This window comes from Pristiophorus japonicus, chromosome 4 (genome assembly GCF_044704955.1).
Source record: "Pristiophorus japonicus isolate sPriJap1 chromosome 4, sPriJap1.hap1, whole genome shotgun sequence".
In the NCBI taxonomy this organism is placed as follows: domain Eukaryota; kingdom Metazoa; phylum Chordata; class Chondrichthyes; family Pristiophoridae; genus Pristiophorus; species Pristiophorus japonicus.
This window is the reverse complement of record NC_091980.1, coordinates 97,959,949-97,981,867: the sequence shown is the minus strand read 5'-3', so window position 1 is coordinate 97,981,867 and position 21,919 is coordinate 97,959,949. Positions and strand designations below refer to the sequence as shown.

Below are 21,919 nucleotides of genomic sequence, written 5' to 3'. Positions count from 1 at the left end.
TTTTCAGTATCTTCAGACTTACCATCGGGGACAAACCAGCCTCCAGCCAGCGGTCCACCCCTGTTCTGGCGCTGACTCCCGCCAACTCCCGCCCGCATGAATATGGGAGCTCGGCAGGCGGGAGCTCAGTTGTGCCACTCGGCCGTCCGCTGACGTCAGCGGGCGGTTCCCAGCGGCTCTTCCCTCCCGCTCGCTCCAGGCCACCCCAAAAGTGGCACTGGGCAGAGGAATGTCGGCGGCAGTGGGTGGTAAGTTGATCAATTTCGTCCCCATGGTATTAAAATTGAGATTGGCATCAATGGAAAGGAACATCGGATGGTTTCTGCTAATTGACAGTCAATCTGTAATGCCAGTTTGCCTGGGCAGCAGGTTGAAAACTGACCCCTTGATTTGACCTGGCTATTTTGAATAAATATTGGACAGATTGAAGTAGATTATAAAATTCTATTAACATAGTGCAAGCAAATTCCATTCCCCAGGTTAAAAGGAACTATCTTACTCGTTTTTTAATTATCTGCTGAACCCTGTTCATTTTTTAATTATAGGTACACAGTTTTACGCAATGGCCATCTGCAGGAGCATGAGAATCTCTCTCACCAAACTGATATTGAATCATAGACATCGTGCTTCTGAACCGGATCGAAACTCAGAATGTATGGCCTTATCCCATCACTGGAATTAATTTTTTCTCTCAGCATAAAACTCAGCTCCCACTAACAAAATCTAAATATATGTTTACAGTACCATTATACCCCAAATAAAAGATTACCTTTCATGGTTGGAACAGGATCTTTGTAAATATTTGTTATGGTGAATAAGATATACTAATGGGAATTTTTATGAGTGGCTTCTAAAATTAAGAGCTTATGTTGTACTTTTCTGTTAATATGTGACAACTCAGTTGGACCAAATGTGTAGAATAAAACTGTAGAGGAAAAGAACAAAAAAAGTCTGAAATGTACATGTTATGAGTAGTAGCAATCTTTTAGTATTCTGAGTTTCTGCTTGATAAATGGGGTGTATTATTTGTAAGCTTTAAAGCCAAGTCATGTAAGTGTGTCTTAAATGTCATCAAAACACAAATGCTGTCTGATGCATTGAAAATGTTTTACATTGTGAAAGGAGTTTTAGGGGTATCGTCTCCATGAAAATTGTAACCCACATTGCTTTTTAATCGAAAATGAGAGATGAGAGATTACTGACTCCAGCAACTGAGTCATAAGCTTTTCCTTTAATTCCCACACATCGTCAGTTATTAGAAAATGAAGCAATGTTTAATATATACCTGTGTAGTCCTTTATTCCTAGATATTATCTAAAGCAAGTCTGTGTACATAGATTTATAGTCTTGGTAGAAATGTTCAACAGGATCAATTGGCTATTCATATTGATCAAATATCATTTTATATATGTATATATATAGCATGAAGCAGGAATACTTTGAGAGAAAAAATTGCTTATATCAGATTTTGTTGCATCACAAGGTACTGAATTGTTTCCTCGTTCCATGTGTAATAGCTTTAATAACTTATGCGATTTTTTTCAAATGCTGGACAGATGTTTTGGGAGGAAAATAAATATTTAAAATTATAAGATAAATTTTTGTGTGATTTTTAAAAAAATATTCTTGGGGCTGGATTTTCGGCTTTTAGGATTTTGGAGGGTTAATGACGGTGGGGCGATCCTGATATCGCCTTGAAAAAGTTTGCGCCTCAGTCAGCAAAATTGGACAGCTGGGCCCTGAGTATGGGGCGGAGCGCTAAGGGAAGCATTGCACTCCTAGGGCACTAGGCCAGCTGAGCATGCAAAAATCCCAAGCTAAAGAGCCACCTCGGAGTGCTCTAAGACAGGTCTGTGGAGAAAGATAAAACTAAAAAAAACACCAAAAACATCCCCAATAAATAACGCACGCTAAATAACAATATAAATCGAAAAAAAAAAACAATCACAGTTACCTGAGGTCGGCATTACTTACCTCACTGCACTGGCTACAGGTTGGACCGTCCATTTTCACAGGCAGTCCCAGCACGGCGCTCTACGCAGTGCTATGAGTCGGGCGGGAGCCAAAAATCGAGCCGGTGTCACAACCTGGAGCGTTGCACACCGGCTCGCCTCTTCCGGGCATTAATGCTCTGAGCCCTGCTGAAACGGGCCTAGAAAACACCAGCGAGACGCTGGAAGCTGGCTGCCTACTCAGAAGAGCTTACCGCAGCCATTGCAGCTCCCAACGGGGCAAAAACAGAGCCAGCCTCAAACTGAAAATCTAGCCCTAATTGCATTGTCAACAACTTACATTATTTAGAACTTTGGATGTGAGACTTTTTGTCTAGCTTTAGTCTTTGGTCTTTGGTCTTGGTTTACTATATATTGTTAAAATACCGAACTAAATATCCAATTTGTATACTGCCCAATATTTCACTATACAGGCTGAACCTCCCATATCCGGAACCCTTGGGACCTGGCCTGTTCTGGATAAGGGATTTTTTTCCGGATGAGGGGTGGTCACATTAAATTGGATGGTACAGGTACTGAGCAAGGGGATATCGGGGCTGGCTAGCTTGGGGCTGGGAGTGCGGCAGAGAGATCAAGGTGGGGGGGGGCGGTGGATCGCAGGGTCAGGCCAGTGATTGCGGGAGTCGGCACCAAGGAAGGACTTCAATTTCTTCATGTCGGAGTTCTGCGCACGTGTCACCCGGTGGCCGGGAATGATTCTGGGCGAGAGGTGGTTCCGGATAAGGGAGTTCTGGATAAGGGAGGTTCAACCTGTCCTTCAAAACTAAATTATTCATATTAGTATTCAGCAAAAAGTATCTAAAATTTACAGGCACGGAAATTATGATTACATTTAATATTCCATGAGGCTGGCTGGTATTAGAATAATCAAATCTGGAGGCGATAAGGCTCAGAGAGAGTTTCAGTGGCAATGGCTGGGGTGAAGTAGGAGTAGGGGTGGGTATTGTTGCATCGGTGTATACAGATGGTCTTGCTGATAACTAGGATGTCAGTGCGAAATTCAGTTCAGAGTCAAATTCAGATTCAGGCTATGCATCATCAGGCTCAGTCTGCATTGGAATCGGGGGAGGCAAGAAGTCAGAAGCCAAGGTGCAGAGATTTTAATGGCAGCCGAACAGTGCAACTTCAATCTTGCTGATGTAGAACTGCTTATACTAGATATGATGTAGGCCAAGCACCAAACAATACAGTGGTGCTCAAGAAGTCAAGAGTGGTGCAGCAAGGTGACATCAGGATGGAAAACAAATTGAAGGGATTCAAAGAGGGAATAATGGGAGAGGTCAGTCCTGAAGGATGACACATTCAAGGGGCTAAAAATTCAGGGGCCTTACGCTACCCATTACCGGCAAAAAGTAACGAAAATTGGGCAGTCACTGCTCTCTCGCCAGCCAGTGGCGGGTCCGACAGCGTCTGCCATTTTCCAAGGGTCCGCCAACACTGCCGGCATGATTGATGGCCCTGCATATTTAAATTAAGGAGAGATGATCTCAGTCGGCATGCAAAAAAATGAGAAGAGAGGAACTAAAGGAATTAGGATTTCCAGAAGGCATTCGATAAGGTGCCACATAAAAGGTTACTGCACAAGATAAAAGTTCACGGGGTTGGGAGTAACATATTAGCGTGGACAGAGGATTGGCTAACTAACAGAAAATAGAGTCGGGAAAAATAGTTCATTTTCCAAACAGTTGGCAAACAGTGACTAGTGTAGTGCTGTAGGGATCGGTGCTGGGGCCTCAACTATTTACAATCTATATTAATGATTTGGATGAAGGGACCGAGTGTAATGTAGCCAAGTTTGCTGATGATACAAAGATGAGTGGGAAAGCAAATTGTGAGGAGGACACAAAAAATCTGCACAGGTTAAGTGAGTGGGCAAAAATTTAGCAGATGGAATATAATGTGGGAAAATGTAAAGTTATCCACTTTGGCAGAAAAAATAGAAAAGCAAATTATAATTTAGATCGAGAAAAATTGCAAAGTGCTACAGTACTGAGGGACCTGGGTGTCCTTGTGCATGAAACGCAAAAAGTTAGTATGCAGGTACAGCAATTAATCAGAAAGGTAAATGGAATGTTGGCCTTTATTGCAAGGGGGATAGAGTATAAAAGCAGAGAAATCCTGCTACAACTGTATTGGTGAGGCCACAGCTAGCATACTGCGTACAGTTTTGGTCTCTGTATTTAAGGAAGGATATACTTGCATTGGAGGCTGTTCAGAGAAGATTCACTAGGTTGATTCCTGAGGTGAGGGGGTTGACTTATGAAGATAGGTTGAGAAGGTTGGGCCTATACACATTGGAGTTCAGAAAAATGAGAGGTGATCTCATTGAAACATATAAGATAATGCGGGGGTTCGACAAGATGAATGCAGAGAGGATATGTCCACTCATAGGAGAAACTAATACTAGGGGGCATAGTCTCAGAATAAGGGGCCGCCCATTTAAAACTGAGATGAGGAGGAATTTCTTCTTTCAGAGGATTGTAAATCTGTGGAATTCTCTTCCCCAGAAAGCTGTGCAGGCTGGTTCATTGAATATATTTAAGGCGGAGATGGACAGATTTTTGAGCGATAAGGGAATAAAGGGTTATGGGGTGCGGGCAGGGAAGTGGAGCTGAGTCCATGATCAGATCAGCCACGATCTTATTAAATGAGTAGCAGGCTCGAGAGGTCAAATGGCCTATTCTTGCTCCTATTTTTATGTTCTTAAGGTTAGTACAGAGGCCATGTGAGGAGAGGAGAGAGTATATTTTGGTTAAAAAAATTACCAAAGAACTTAGGAAGGTTCTATCGAAGCATGGTGACCACAGTAAAGGGAAAGGAATCACCTTCTGGAAGCAAGTTCTGGTGAGACACAGGGGCCTGAATCTTCCTGTTTCTGACCCTCCCTGAGTGGGGGGGTGGGGGATAGACAGCGGGTTTTAACTCAGCAGCATGCGGGTAACATACTGGGTGGGGTCCCCGCCTGGAAGCCAGCCTGAGTGACAGGATGGCTTCCAGTTGGGCGGGAAATGCTGGCTGGACTGGACGCCGCAGCAACAGGCAGGTGCTGGGTCTAAGATGTGGGGGGGCATTCCAAGCTTGGGATGGATGGGTTGTTTCCTAGCTAGAGGGGTGGAGGGGGGGGGGGGGGTGGTCTGATCCTCAACCCCAATGGAAGTTGCAATTCCAGGGGAGGGTTCCAATCCCCGACCCCGGGGCTGAGTTCATTCCCTGGGGGGTGGTGGGGAGGTTCCGAATCCCAGCCCAGGGGAGGGGCAGCCTGCTGGGGGTGAGCTTGGTGGAGGGCTGGGAGGAAGCACCTCTGCTCCACCCAGCCCACAAAGATTGCTTCCCAATGCTGTGCCCGGCTCACTGCTGCTGTCGGGAATCCCATGTCCCGGAATCCCAGCTGGCTGCAGTTAAACCTGTCACTGGACATCAAGGATGTGTTTGTAGATGTTGAGAGCCTTAGTGCAAGGTAGAACACATTTTTCACGGCGATAAGGAGTAGATGAGTAGCTCAAAACTTCTGGAGATGGTCAGAAGGGCGCTGAGGCTGAATCAAGAACATGGAGCAGATTGGAAAGATTTATTTAATGAGGTAAGCTCCTAATGGGCACAAAACATAGGAATATCAGCAAGAGAGGAGAATAAAGCTGCTGCACAAAAGGAGGCAGTAGCAGGTACCGCTATGGGATCTTCAGAGAATGCCAGGTGAGGAAGCTCATGTTGCACTGATTGCTTTAACTGACTATGGGAGATAAATGAAAGTGTCGAAATAAATGTAACCAAGGACTAGATTTTCGGTTTTCAGCGAAAATGCTAGTTTTACACCAAAATTACCGTTTTCGCTGCGCTACCGTTATTAGGCCGAACTTTCGGTCTTTACGTCTGCGGTAAAGGAGGTGTTGCATGACGATTCGTGGCGCAAACCGTGAGTTTCGGCAACTTTAGTCCGGGGCTGGGAGCGCTGCGAGAGAAGCCTTGGGAAGGGGAAAAAACTAAAAAATAAAATTCCAAAAAACATTCACAAAACATTCACAAAACCCTTAGCTACTAAATCACTGGAAAATAATTAAAAAATAAAATCTTTAACTTACCTTTTTTGCAGGTTTTCATGCTTACCGCTGTTGGCAGGGCTGTACCGACAGGTTTGACCTGTCGGTATTCTGGCCGCAGCATACAGGTCAGGAGCGAGCCGAAAGTGTGACACAAATCGCGGCAAAAACCCGGTCGCAAACCTGGCAAAAATCCAGCCCTTGTGTTAGCTCTTGGGTAGTAAATAAGGTAATTGAAAAGGGAATGAGTTAAATGAATTAAACTAATTTGTGCTTTATATAGCTGGTATAAACATCCTTAACTTTGAAGCTTATGATGTTGCACTGTCTTTCACATCTTTCCAAACAACCACAAGCTATTAAACTCACAGTGTGCTTAACGCCTAATTATTACTTCTTTCACAGGTGAGTCATGGAAATAAGGTTGATAATAAACTCCATGAGTCAATACAAAAACATCCCGCTCCTCAGAATGACTTGCCCTTAATGAGGCCTATTAAGGAAGGCCTGTGTGTTACCCAGCTCTATTAAATAGTGTGGGTCTGCTGATGCCATCAATTATTCATTTCCAGGCGGGATATTTAAAGGAGCCTTGGCCACATTGCACTTGAAGGTTCATCTCGGAGTGTGCATGCTCTGTAATAGAGCATGTGGGTCTTGCTAAGCCTTGAAAACATGACAGCACAGAGGCAGAGGGCTTCACTCAGGTTCTCAGATGACTCCCTCCACATGCTTGTCGAGAGAGTGAGAGTACGCAAGGAGGTCATCTTCCCTTCTGATGGGTGCAAGAGAGTTCCACAGATGACCAAACCAGCCTAGCTTCGGGTAGCATCGGAGGTCAACAGCAGGCATATTGTGAGCAGGACCTGGGTGCAGCACCGGAAGCACTTCAATGATCTCATTAGATCAGGAAAGGTGAGTGCAAAGCCACATTCAACTTCATCCTGCTGCGCCTCTCATCACATCCTCATCACTCTGTCTTCCCAAGCCTACTCCTGCACATCATTACTCACACCAACCTACCTTGCACGTCCATCCATCCACCCAATAAAAGTAACCAGGACTGTAGAGCACAGTGTGATTGGCACAGAATGGGATTACATGGACTGCACTTAAACAAAGTGTTTTATTTGGGAATTTGGAAAGGTTGGGAATTCGGAGAAGAGGGGAAAGGAATTGTTGCTTTTTGCCTACACTACTTGTAGTGCTTTGTGTTACAGGTAGGTATTTAATTTCATTGCCCATAACTTAATCTAGATCAATTAAGTAGTCAAGAAACTAAACTGTAAACTACGTTACTTAAATACAAATGTAATTAAATTTAAATAAATAGAACAAGGTCATATAGGGACGGCAGTGTACCGCAACTGCAGCATGTGGGAGTTTGTGGAGAGCATTGTGATCCCAAACAACCAAGTTTGCGGTAAGTGCCTGCACCTTGAGGAACTTCAGCTCAGAATTGTTGAGCTGGTGCCTGAGGTGCAGACATTGCGGGGCATCAGGAAGGGAGAGAGTTACCTGGACATTTTGATCCAGAAGGCAGGCACACCACTTAGATTAGGTGGTGGTACAGGTCTGGCTAGTAGTCAGGGACAGGAGGGTGTGGCTGCAACTCAGGCCGGAAAGGGGACCCCAGCAGCAGTGCTGGAGGAACCTCCGCCTTTGTCCTTATCCAACAGGTATGAGGTTTTTTCTGCCTGTGTGGATGAGGGAAAAGCCTGCAGGATGGATGAGCAGGCTGACCATGACATCATGGTGCAGGAGGCCATTCAAGTGGGAGTGAAAGGGAATATAGTTGTGGTAGGGGACAGTATAGTCAGAGGGACAGATACTGTTCCCTGCAGACGCAACCGGGAGTTCAGAAGGTTATGTTAGCTGCCCGGTGCCAGGGTTAAAGACATCTCCTCACGGCTGGAAACGAACCTGGAGTGGGAAGGGGAGGATCCAGTTGTCATGATCCACGTAGGAACCAATAACAGAGGTAGAACTAGGAATGAGATTCTGCTGAGAGGGTTTGAGGAGTTGGAATCCAAATTAAAAAGCAGAACCTCATAGGTAATAATCCCTGGATTGTTACTTGAGCCATGTGCCAATTGGCATATGGATAAGCAGATTAGAAGGTTAAATGAGTGGCTCAAAGAGTGGTGTGGGAGGCAGGGATTTTGCTTTGTGGGGCACTGGTACCAGTACTGGAGAAAGAGGGAGCTGTTCCATTGGGACAGGCTCCACTTAAACCGGGCTGGAACCAGTGTCCTGGCGAATTCAATAACTAGGGCAGTAGGCAGGGCTTTAAACTAATGAAGGGAGATGAGAAGATACAGGAAAGAGTAAATTTAAAAGTAGCAAGAGAAATGTCAAGGCTCTAGAGCAGAGCAGAGTTTTGGGTAAAAATAAGCAGAGTGGGTCAGGAAGGGACAAAGAGAGTAACAAAGTTAATAAGGTTACATCAGGGAAAAATAGAAAAAAGTCAAAGCTAAAGGCACTGTATCTGAATATGCAAAGCATTCACAAAAAAATTGATGAATTATTAGCACAGATAGAAATCAATCGGTTTGATCTAATAGCCATTACAAATACATGATTGCAAAGTGACCAAGTTTGGGAACTAAATATTCCAGGATACTTAAGTTTTAGAAGAGATAGGCAAAATGGAAAAGAGGAGGGGTAGCCCTGATAATAAACATGGGATAAAGACAGTAGAGAGAAAGTATCTTAACTCCAAAAAGCAAGAAGTAGAATCAGTTTGGGTGGAGCTAAGAAAAAGCAAGGGGCAGAAAACATTGGTGGGAGTTGTTTACAGCCCAAACAGTAGTGGTAATGTAGGGCACAGTATAAATCAGGAAATTAGAGGTGCAGGTAAAAAGGGTAATATGGTAATCATGGGGGACTTTAATCTACATATAGACTGGGCAAACCAAATTTGCAGTATTAGTATGGAGGACGAATTCATGGAATGTATACAAGATCGTTTTCTAGATCAGTATGTTGAGGAACCAATTAGAGAAAAGACTTTTCTAGATCCAGTACTGTACAATGAGAAAGTGTTAATTAATAACATTATAGTAAGTTTGAAAGTGATTTAATTAAATCCAAAACTAGGGCCTTAAATCTAAACAAAGTAAACTACATAGGTATGAGGGGTGAGTTGGCCAAGGTAGATTGGGAAACAACAGTAAACGGTATGATGGTAGGCAAGCAATGACTAGCATTTAAAGAATTCATTCATAATTTATAACAAATATACATTCCTTTAAGGCACAAAAACCCACAGGAAAAGTGGTCCAACTGTGGCTAACAAGAGAAATTAAAGGTAATAGGCTCAATTTTCCCTAGTGATTTGCGCCGTTTATTTAGCGTGCGCTGCTTTTTTTGGCGTAAGTTAAAAAATTAAAGTTTCCCCCAATGAATGTGCGGCAGCATAACTCAGTTAGTTACGATTTTTTTAGTTTTTTTTTTTGCGTCATAACCTGATGTCTGCGCCAGCTATTCTCAATTATGTAAGTTTGCCCCCCAAAAATTTCTCCTAGATCGGCGTATGTGACCACTCCCGAAAAACCTTCTGGTGAGTTAAGAAAAACCAGCATGCATTGAAAAATCAGCGCAGAAAGACACCATTGTTTTTCAGCAAAGTTTTGGAGGGAGCGAAGACCACTTAAATATGCATAATAAAAATGAAATGTGTTTACCTTAAAATGCAATAAATGGAAGTTTGATGGAATTCTGAAAGTTTTCATTTTTTTAAAACTGACACGCCACCACCGAATGTCTACAAACAGGGCTCTAGGGTCAGAGCATCGGCCGGCAGAATCCGAGACTCTTCCCGGACACAGGGGCTCGGCTTCAAAAGAAGCCTAAGGGAGGGTCGGGGGCTGTGGAAGGCATACGGAAGGCATCAGAAGCCGGCACTACCCATCAAATCAAGCCCAGGTAGGTGGGGGGCTGTGGAAGGAATACAAAAGGCATCAGAAGCCTGTCATGCCAGATCAAAGATAGCTTGCTCCCTGGTTGGTTCCGCAAATGTTATGGTCACTCTCCCCCTTGTTGTGCGAGACCCTTGGGGAAGAGTGACCATAACATGGTAGAATTCTTTATTAGGATGGAGAGTGACACAGTTAATTCAGAAACTAGGGTCCTGAACTTAAGGAAAGGTAACTTCGATGGTTTGAGGTGTGAATTGGCTAGATAAGACTGGCAAATGATACTTAAAGGGTTGACGGTGGATAGGCAATGGCAAACATTTAAAGATCACGTGGATGAACTTCAGCAATTGTACATCCTTGTCTGGAGCAAAAATAAAACGGGAAAGGTGGCTCAACTTTGGCGAACAAGGGAAATTAAGGATAGTGTTAAATCCAAGGAAGAGGTGTTAAGTCATGACTCTAATATACTGACTTACACGAGACACATGCTGAAGTCAAGGTCACTCAGGACCTGCACCTTTAATTCCAGCTCTGCACTGCTGCACTTGCCTGAGACCTCCCTTTATATACCACAGTGGGATAGGTATGGAGTGTCTCCTGCACGTGCACTCTTGGTGGTAAGGTATGCTTATTGTTACAGGTCATATCCAGTTACATTCATGTATAGCATGGTAAGATACAGTTATATACAGTAATGTGAGATACATGACATTACCCTCCCCCAAAGTCTTATTGCCTTTATAGATTCAATCTCTCAGGTGGTCTGCGCTCTCGCGTGGAGCGTCTTAGTTATGGTTCAATTGTTTGCCTTGGTGCCTGTTTTTCGTTCGGTGTGATTGCTGGTATCTCGCCTGGGCTGTCTGTTTCATTCGGTGTGATTGCTGGTATCTCGCCTGGGCTGTTTGTTGAGACTGCCCTTTCCTCAGGTTGTTCCACCTGTCTGTCCACCAGGTGTGGTGTGAGTTCCACATTGTAGTCTGCCTCTGGTTCTTCAGTGTTATCAGTCAATCTGCTTTTTACTTGGTCTAAATGCCTCCGGCAGGTTTGGCCATTGTCCATTTGTACAACCAGTAGCCTGTTTCCCTCTTTGTCTGTTACTGTCCCTGCAAGCCATTTGGGATCCCGGCCATAGTTTAGCACAAACACTTTGTCCCCTATCTCATTCCACCTCCCCCTCGAATTTCGGTCATGGTACTCAGTTAGCTTTTGATGCTTAGCCTCAACAATTTCATGCATGTCTGGGAGGATTAATGAGATGGTCTTTAAGGTTCGTTTCATAGTTGTGCGGAGGGAACCCCAGTCAACGAATGCGGACGAGAGCTGTATGCCAGCAGCAGTCACAACAGACGGCTCTGCAGCATGGGACCTTGGATTCTGAGCATGCCTTGTTTAATGATCTGCACTGCTCGCTCCGCCTGGCCATTGGATGCCGGCTTGAAAGGTGTTGTCTTAACGTGATTTATACCGTGGTCAACGATAAAATCGTGAAATTCTGCACTGGTGAAGCACAGACCATTATGACTGACCAATATGTCAGTAATGTCGTGCGTTGCAAACATGGTTCGAAGGCTCTCCACAGTGGTGGAGGTGGTGCTCGAGTTTAAAATGGCGCACTCAATCCATTTTCAAAATGCATCAACGACTACGAGGAACATTTTGCCCATGAATGGGCCCGCATAGTCTACATGCACTTGCGACCACGGTTTGGTGGGCCAGGGCCAGGGGCTTAGGGGGGCCTCCCTGGGGGCATTACTGAGTTGGGCACAAATGGTGCACCGACGGACGCAGAGCTCCAAGTCTGCGTCAATGCCAGGCCACCAGACGTGGGATCTGGCTATGGCCTTCATAAGGACGATCCCCCGGTGCTCGCGTTGGAGCTCCCGGACAAACGCCTCCCTGCCTCGTAAGGGCATAACTACTCGGCTGCCCCACATCAGGCAGTCTGCCTGTAGTGAGAGTTCATGTATGCGCCTATGGAAGGGTTTGACCTCTTTGGGGCAGGCATCGCGAGCCTCTGCCCAGTCACTGGTTAAAACGCATCTTTTAACGAGAGATAACGTGGGTCGCTGGTCGTCCAGGCTCTGATTTGGCGAGCCAACGTGGGCGAACCTGTGGATTCAAAGGCATTGATTCCCATGACCATCTCACAGTCCTGTTCGTCGGACCCTTCTGTGGTTGCCAGGGGTAGCTTGCTAAGCGCGTCGGCACAGATGTCTGTGCCTGGTCTGTGCCTTATCGTGTAGTCGTAAGCCGCTAGCATGAGTGCCCACCGCTGAATGCGCGCTGAGGCGTTGGCGTTGATTGCCTTGCACTCGGATATTAGGGACGTGAGGGGTTTGTGGTCAGTTTCTAACGCAAACTTGGCCCCGAAAACGTATTGGTGCATTTTTTTGACACTGTACACGCACGCAAGCGCCTCCTTCTCAACCATATCGTACCCGCGCTCCACCCGCGAAAGTGACCTGGAGGCATAAGCAAAGTGCTGCAATATACCCGCATCATTGACGTGCTGTAAAACGCACCCGACCCCATATGCTGATGCATCACACGTAAGGACTAACTTTTTACCTGGGTCAAAAAAGGCTAAAACACTCTTAGAACATAGAAGGTTGCGTGCCTTATTGAAGGCGCGTTCTTGGGCGTCCCCCCAAAACCAATCGCACCCCTTTCTGAGTAGCACGTGGAGAGGCTCCAGCAGCGTGCTCAAGTTCTGCATAAAGTTCCCAAAGTAATTGACATTCCGGGGCCTGGGTGCCAGGTGAATCGCTTCGGTTTTGGATTCGGTTGGGCGGATTACATCAGCGGCAATCCCTCTGCCCAAAAATTCAACCTCAGGCACGAGAAACAGACACTTGGATTTCTTAACTCTTCGGCTTACCCGATCCAATCGACTTAGTACTTCCTCCAGATTGCGGAGATGAGAGTCAGTGTCCCTGCCCGTGATGAGTATGTCATGTTGAAACACAACCCGGGATGGACTTGAGCAGACTTTCCATGTTGCGCTGGAATATAACAGCTGTCAATCTGATGCCGAATGGGCATCGATTGTACACAAAAAGGTCTCGATGTGTGTTGATAGTGGTGAGTAGCTTAGAATATTCGGTCAGTTCTTGTGTCATATTCACAGATGTGAGGTCAAGTTTCGAGAAAAGTTTTCCTCCAGCCAACGTAGCAAATAGGTCCTCCGCTCTGGGCAGCGGGTATTGGTCCTGTAGGAAGACTCTATTTATGGTAGACTTGTAATCCCCACAGATTCGCACGGATCCATCAGGCTTCATGACGGGGACGATGGGGCTTGCCCAGTCGCTGAATTCCACGGGAGAAATTATGCCTTCCCGCAGAAGCCGGTCCAGTTCGTTTTCAATCTTTTCCTCATCACATAAGGCACAGCTCTAGCCTTGTGATGGACCGGTCTGGCATTCTGTGTGATGTAGATTCTAACTTTAGCCCCTTTGAAGGTGCCCACACCTGGCTGAAAGAGATGTTCAAAACAGCTTAGAACTGTTGAGCAGGAGGTCCGTTCCTCTGACGACATGGCGTGAACATCATCCCATTTCCAATTAAGTTCTGCTAGCCAGCTTCTCCCCAACAGGGCTGGGAGATCCCCGGGGACAATCCACAGGGAAAGTTGGTGCACCATCCCTTTGTGTGTGACTGAGAGCATGGCGCTGCCAAGGACTGGGACGATTTCTTTAGTATAGGTCCTTAGTTTGGTGTCGATCTTTGTGAGTTTTGGTCTGTTGCTTTTGTGCGGCCACAGCTGTGCAAATTGTTGAACATTCATGAGGGATTGACTGGCCCCCGTGTCCAGTTCCATGTTGACGGGTATCCCGTTGAGTAGAACCCTCATCATAATTGGAGGCGTCTTGATGTAAGAACAGTGGACATTGATCGTGTTAACCCGCTGTACCTCGGCGTCCCGTGCACTGTTCCAACCGTCTTCTGGTCCGCTTTCCGACCCTTCCGATTCGTATACCAGCCGAGCTGCTGTTTTTCTGCACATGCAAGCCAGATGCCCTGTGCAGTTGCAGTTTCTGCAAACGGCATGCTGAAATCGACACACCCTGGTTGAGTGCCTTCCCCCACATCTCCAACATAGACCGTTTGCATTGTTTCCGAAGGATGAGCTGCGTCTGGCTGATCTCCCTTGAGCTTCTCTCAATCTGTTGTTGATTGCTCGCATTGTGGGTTGATGAGGTGTAATCGGCCGTTCATGTGGCCCTTGATTTTGGTGGCTTCTGGCGCCACTGTCTGCTGTTGAAGGCCTTCTCTCCTGCCTTTGTCTGTGTGTGGGGGTAGCGATTTGTTTCACAATGTGAACCCCTTGTTCCGATGCCTCATTGGTTGTCGTACCCGAAGAATAGATCAGCCTCGTTTCTTCTTCGCCTGCCAAGAACGTCTGTGCGACCAGTGCTGCTGCCTCTTTAATCAAATTCTTAGTCTCTATAAGCTTTCAGAATATGTCTGTGTGGCCTATTCCTTCAATGAAAAAGTCTCTCAGTACTTCTCTCCTTCGTTCATCGGGGAACTCACATGAACTAGCCAGCCTCCGAAGTTCCACCACGAAGTCGGGTATGCTTTGGCCCACACAGCGTCTGTAGTTGTAGAACCTGTGTCTGGCCATGTGTAGGCTGCTCGCTGGCTTCAGGTGGTCTCTCACCAGTGTGCTCAACTCCTCAAATGACTTGCTTGCTGGTTTCCCGGGTGCCAGCAGGTCTTTCATTAAAGTGTGTGTTTTCGAGCCACAGCTAGTCAAGAGATGGGCTCTTCTCTTGTCTGCCTTATTGTCGCCCAGCCAGTCTTTGGTCACAAAGCTTTGCTGGAGCCTTTCTATAACATCATCCCAATTGTCTCCAGCATTGTATTTCTTATCTGAGCTGTTGATAGCCATTCTGTGGATTCTGTGATCCCGTAACTCGTCACCACTGTTAAGTCCTGACTCTAATGTACTGACTTACACAAGACACATGCTGAAGTCAATGTCACCTTTAATTCCAGCTCTGCAGTGCTGCACTTGCCTGAGACCTCCTTTTATATACCAGTGGGACAGGTATGGAGTGTCTCCTGCAAGTGCACTCCTGGTGGTAAGGTATGCTTATTGTTACAGGTCATATCCAGTTTCATTCATGTATAGCATGGTAAGATATAGTTATATACAGTAATGTGAGATACATGACAAGAGGCATATAAATTGGCCAGAAAAAGCAGAAAACCTGAGGACTTGGAGAAGTTTAGAATTCAGCAGAAGAGGACAAAGGGTTTAATTAAGAGGGGGAAAATAGAGTATGAGAAGAAGCTTGATGGGAACATAAAAACTGACTGCAAAAGTTTCGATAGATATGTGAAGAGAAAAAGATTAGAGAAGACAAACATATGTCCCTTGCAGTCGGATTCAGGTGAATTTATAATGACGAACAAAGAAATGGCAGAACAATTGAACAAATACTTTGGTTCTGTCTTCACAAAGGAAGACACAAACAACCTTCCGGAAGTACTAGGGGACCGAGGGGGTGGTGAGAAGCAGGAACTGAAGGATATCCTTATTAGGCGGTAAATTGTGTTAGGGAAATTGATGGGATTGAAGGCCGATAAATCCCCGGGGTCTGATAGTTGGCATCCCAGATTACTGAAAGAAGTGGCGCTAGAAATAGTGGATGCATTGATGATCATTTTCCAACAGTCTATCGACTCAGGATCAGTTCCTATGGACTGGAGGGTAGCTAATGTAACACTACTTTTTAAAAAGGGAGGGAGAGAGAAAGCGGGTAATTAAACACCGGTTAGCCTGACATCAGTGATGGGGAAAATGTTGGAATCAATTATTAAGGATGAAATAGCAGCGCATTTGGAAAGCAGTGACAAGATTAGTCCAAGTCAGCATGGATTTATGAAGGGGAAACCATGCTTGACAAATCTTCTGGAATTTTTTGAGGATGTAACTAGTAGAGTGGAAAAGGGAGAACCAGTGGATGTGGTGTATTTGGACTTTCAAAGGGTTTTTGACAACGTCCCACACAAGAGATTGGTGTGCAAAATCAAAGCACATGGTACTGGGGGTAATATACTGATGTGGATAGGGAACTGGTTGGCAGACAGAAAGCAGACAGTCGGGATAAATGAGTCCTTTTCAGAATGGCAGGCAGTGACTAGTGGAGTGCTGCAGGGCTCAGTGCTGTGACCCCAGCTCTTTACAATATACATCAATGATTTGGATGAAGGAATTGAGTGTGATATCTCCAAGTTTGCAGATGACACTAAACTAGCGGTGTGAGCTGTGAGATGGACGCTAAGAGGTTGCAGTGTGACTTGGACAGGTTAGGTGAGTGGGCACATGCATGACAGATGCAGTATAATGTGGATAAATGTGAGGTTATCCACTTTGGGGGCAAAAACACGAAGACAGAATATTATCTGAATGGCGGCAGATTAAGAAAAGGGGAGGTGCAACGAGACCTGGTTGTCATGGTTAATCAGTCATTGAAAGTTGGCATACAGGTACAGCAGGCGGTAAAGAAGGCAAATGGTATGTTGGCCTTCATAGCTAGGGGATTTGAGTATAGGAGCAGGGAGGTCTTACTGCAGTTGTACAGGTCCTTGGTAAGGCCTCACCTGGAATATTGTGTTCAGTTTTGGTCTCCTAATTTGAGGAAGGACGTTCTTGCTATTGAGGGAGTGCAGCGAAGGTTCACCAGACTGATTCCCGGTATAAGAAGGGGGGGTGGAGGTTGTGGTTTCTATGAGGGGGTCAGGTTCCCTTCTGACCAACTTGAGCGATTCAAATCGCTCCCACTCCATTGGGTTCTGTACTCTGGATTTATTTGGAGGTTGTGACAAAAGTGCAGAGGACACTGGTTTGATGCAAAGAACTTTGGTTTTATTACAGTCAAAGTAATACAGGCTTATTACTCTAGCAAGAAAATACAAGGCCAAATTTACAATCACTCTAATAAAGAACAATACAAGGAAAGGTACAAGGTCAAACTTATAATCACTCTAATAAAGAACAATGCAAGGAAAGGTACAAGGTCAAACTTAAAATCACAAATCACTCAAATAAAGAACCATGCACTACACATTCAAAGGGGGTCACAGTAAATTATACCTCCCACCTCCCAATACCTAATTCTAGCTAGGTTAGACTCCAGGTCAGGCAGGGATTTATGCTTACAATCCTTTTGATAGTTAACAGTAGATCGCGGTTGTTTTTCCCTTGATATCACGTTGACTGTGGTCGATCGCTGCTGCGATGGTGATGTTCTTCCTTCCTTCAGGACTTCAGGACTTCGAGGCTGGAGAAGTTAGTTTACAACTGTCATCTTGGTTTCTCTCCTTGTCTTGATGAGGTAGTGGCAGCCTTGTAGCTATCTAGCAACCACCTCTCTAACCTCTGTTGAAAACTGTCGCCAGTTATACGATTTCAGTATTCTACTCTTGCCCCCCAATCTGTTCAAAACCCTTTGTATAATTTTGGCGGGCTTGATTCTTCTTTGTAATATTTTGTCAGTCTCGTTAAAAGTCTTGGGTGGGTTGATGTTCGAAAACTGTTTCCTGATGGAAATATTAGTTTGGTAATTGCAATGTCCTTTTATGCTTAGTCTTTTGCATACATGCTGGATTGGGCCTCTTTGTGATGTATATGCTGAAATGGTTGTCCAGACCCATGTTGATGAGTAGCTATTTTGTAATGTTAATGTTCCTTGTGGAGAAAGATTCTTGACTACTCAATTCTCCAGACAAAGTTACTTCAGTTCCAATAGCTAGGCAGACCCATTAATCAGGGTGTCTCCTGTGGGTTCTTTAGGTCCACCCACAGCCTTGAATTTGTCTTGTAAAAGTTCATAATTCTATTAAAGTTCGTAGTTTCTTCCATAAGCACTTTAGAGTTCCAAACTTTTCGGTAGATAGTCCCAAATTAAATTTCCCTTCGAATGAGCCCAAACACAGGGGGGGTTTCTTGTGAATTTTGTATTCCTTCACCGGGATGGCTGGACTGACATATGATGAGAGACTGGATCAACTGGGCCTTTATACATTGGAGTTTAGAAGGATGAGAGGGGATCTCATAGAAACATACAAGATTCTGACAGGACGGGATAGGTTAGATGCGGGTAGATTGTTCCCGATGTTGGGGAAGTCCAGAACCAGGGGACAGTCTTAGAATAAGGGGTAGGCCATTTAGGACTGAGATGAGGAGAAACTTCTTCACTCAGAGAGTTGTTAACCTGTGGAATTCCTTGCCGCAGAGAGTTGTTGATGCCAGTTCATTGGATATATTCAAGAGGGAGTTAGATATGGCCCTTACGGCTAAGGGGATCAAGGGGTGTGTAGAGAAAGCAGGAAAGGGGTACTGAGGGAATGATCAGCCATGATCTTATTGAATGGTGGTGCAGGCTCGAAGGGCCGAATGGCCTACTCCTGCGTATTGTTCAAGGAAACTATCCCAGATATACTCTATGAACTCATCCTCAAGGCTACCCTGGTCAATTTGCTTTGTCCAATCAATATGAAGGTTAAAATTGCCCATGATTATTGTCGTTATTTTATTACAAGCTTCCATTATTTCTTGATTTATACTCCATCGAACAGTGTAGCTACTGTTAGGGGATCTATAGACTACACCCACGAGTGACTTTTTCCCCTTATTATTCCTTAACTCCACCCAAACTGATTCAGCATCTTGATCTTCTGAGCCAATATCGTTTCTCACTAATGCACTGATCTCATCCTTTATTAACAGTACTACCCCATCTCCTTTTCCTTTCTGGCTGTCCTTCCGAATTGTCAATAACCCTGAATATTTAGTTCCCAGTCCTGGTCACCTTGCAACCACGTCTCTGTAATGGCTATCAGATCATACCCATTTGTATCTATTTGTGCTGTCAACTCATCTATTTTGTTACGAATACTACATGCATTCAGATAAAGAGCTTTTAAATTTGTTTTTTTACCATTTTTTTCCTGTTTTGACCCCATTTTCTGATTCACCTTTATGTTTATACATTCTGTCTCTTCCGAGCACGCTCTGGTTTTCATTTCCCCCAGTGCTACACTGCTCTATTGCCTTCTCCTTATTCTTTGACTTTTTAAATATTTGCTCACCTGAATCCTCTCTGCCACTAATTCGTTTAAAGTCCTCTCTACAGCCTTACTTATTTGCTTTGCCAGGACCCTAGTCCCAGCACAGTCTAAGTAGAGCCTGTCTGAATGGAACACCTCGCTCTTACCCCAGGACTGGTACCAGTGTCCCACAAACCAAAACCCACTTCTCCCACATCAGTTTTTGAGCCACGTGTTTAACTCTCTGATCTTATTTACCCTAAGCAAATTTGCTCGTGGCTCAGGTAGTAATTCAGAGATTATTTCCTTTGTGGTTCTGCTTTTTAATTTGGCCCCTAGCTGCTCATAATCCTTCAGCAGAACTTCTTTTTTTGTCCTATCTATGTCGTTGGCACCCACGTGAACCACGACAACTGGATCTTCCAATTTCCAAGTTCCAAGTTCCTCTCCAGCCCTGAGGAGATTTCCTTAACTCTGGCAGCGGGTAGGCAACACAACCTTTGGGACTCATGCTCTTGGCTGCAGAGAACCTTATCTAGCCCCCGAATGATACTGTCCCCTACCACTACTGTAGTGTATGAAATGATACAATGAACTCCGTACTGTGAGCCAGTAACCAGGTGTAACCTGGTCAGTCTTTAATGGCTTCCAGAAGAGAAGATACAAAGGTGAAGTTCAGGTTATATACCGGGCCCAGCACGAGTGTACCTATGACCCTAGGACCTCCCACGGTAGTGTCCCCCTGGTGGTGGGCAGACCTTATGTACATAGATTACATCATTCCCCCCACCCAGTTCTTGGCACAAGTCCATATTACAAGTTCAGACGGTCTGGAGCCCTTCGCTCCCTGGTTGACCGTCTCAGTGCAATCCCAGTGCTTTCCGAGTCTCTCACGACTTGGGGCTGAGCGTTGACCACAGTGGGTTCTTCTGATGGCTGGACGTGAGTTGGTTGGTCCTCTAAGCTTCTAACTGTTCCGGTTCGTTAGTGTGTCTTAGCTTGATTTGATCAATGTGTTTCCTGCACATCTGCTCATTCTTGAGCTTCACCATATACACCCGGTTACCCTTCTTATCCGTAACATTGCCTGGGAGCCACTTGGGCCCTTGACCATGGTTAAGTACATACACTGGGTCATTTACAGATATGTCGCGTGACACTGCGGCGCGGTCGTGATACCAATGCTGGCGTTGACGTCGGGTTTCGATATGATCGTTAAGGTCAGGATGGACTAGAGAGAGCCTGGTTTTGAGGCCTCTCTTCATCAATAGTTCCGCAGGCAGGACTCCGGTGAGCCTGTGTGGCCTTGTCCTGTAACTGAGCAGTATGCGTGACAGGCGTGTCTGCAAGGAACCGTGAGTTGCGCGTTTCAAGCTCTGTTTGATGGTTTGAATTGCCTGCTCCGCTTGACTATTGGACGCGGATTTGAACGGGGCTGACCTCACGTGTTATATGCCGTTGCATTTCATGAATTCTTGAAACTCCAGGCTCGTGAAACACGGTCCATTGTCGCTGATAACAACGTCTGGCAGACCATGTGTGGCAAGCATGGCTCTCAGGTTCTCAATGGTGGCAATGGAAGTGCTGGATGACATGATCACACAGTCTATCTATTTGGAGTATGCATCCACCACCATAAAAAACATTTTACCGAGGAAGGGGCCCGCAAAGTCGATGTGGATTCTAGACCACGGTTTGGATGGCCATGGCCACAGACTGAGCGGAGCTTCCTTTGGGGCATTGCTTAACTGCATGCAAGTGCTGCACTGATGCTTGCATGACTCTAAGTCCAAGTCACTCTCAAAAGCATCCATGACCATGAGTAGCTCTGCGGGCATTGGCGTTTCCACCTCCGGTGTGGGCAACAGTAACCGGCTCAATGCATCAGTGCAGTTGCCGGTGCCTGGTCTATGGCGAATGACATAATCATAGGCAGAAAATGTCAGCGCCCACCTCTGGATGCGGGACGACGGATTGGTATTGATACTTTTATGTTCCGAGAACATCGATATAAGCAGCTTGTGATCGATTTCCAGCTCGAAGCGAAGCCCAAACAGGTACTGCCACATTTTTTTTACTCCATAAACAGATGCTAAAACCTAATTCTCTACCATGCTGTAGGCTCTTTCCACCTTGGAGAGACTTCGAGACGGGAGTCGGGAGTCCGGGGACGTCGGAGAGGCCTATAAAGGCCGGGCGGTAGCGTCGGACAGGCAGTCAGAGGAGGCGGGAGTCTGGGGACATCGGAGAGGCCTATAAAGGCCCAGTGGCAGTGTCGAGAGGCAGTCGGAGGAGGCGGGAGTCCGGGGCAGGGTGGGAGGCCAGCTGGTGCAGCTACAAGGGCAGAAGGTAAAAAAGAAGTAGAAAGAAATCGAAAGGTGACATCACAGCCAAGTGATTGGCTGGGGATTGGTGAGTAGCTTTTCTTTTTCTTTCCTTTATCAGTAGGTAACCTTTATCATTGTTATTGCCAAATTAAGTTAATCTAAGGGTTAAGTCATGGCAGGAGAGCTCGGACATGTGTCATGTTCCTCCTGTGCTATGTGGGAACTCAGGGACGCTTCCAGTGTCCCTGACGACTACATGTGCGGGAAGTGCATCGGCCTGCAGCACCTGACAGACCGCATTGCGGCACTGGAGCTGCGGGTGGATTTACTCTGGAGCATCCGCGATGCTGAGGATGACGTGAATAGCACATTTAGTGAGTTGGCCACACCGCAGGGAAAGGGTACACAGCCAGATAGGGGATGGGTGACCAACAGGAAGAGCAGTGGAAGGAAGGTAGTGCAGGGGTCCCCTGCGGGCATCCCCCTGCAAAACAGATACACCGCTTTGGATACTGTTGAGGGGGATGACTCATCGGGGAGAGCAGCAGCAGCCAGGTTCATGGCAC

General features: G+C 45.8%; 1 protein-coding gene across 1 annotated transcript in view; it reads left to right on the top strand.

The window, feature by feature from the left end:
• htr4 (5-hydroxytryptamine receptor 4) overlaps positions 1-618 on the top strand; it is a 212,358-nt gene extending 211,740 nt beyond the window's left edge. Inside the window, exon 6 of the mRNA XM_070877655.1 lies at positions 546-618. Within this exon, the coding sequence (XP_070733756.1) occupies positions 546-618 (73 nt within the window). The remainder of the gene's footprint in view (positions 1-545) is intronic.
• The last annotated feature ends 21,301 nt before the right edge of the window (positions 619-21,919 follow it).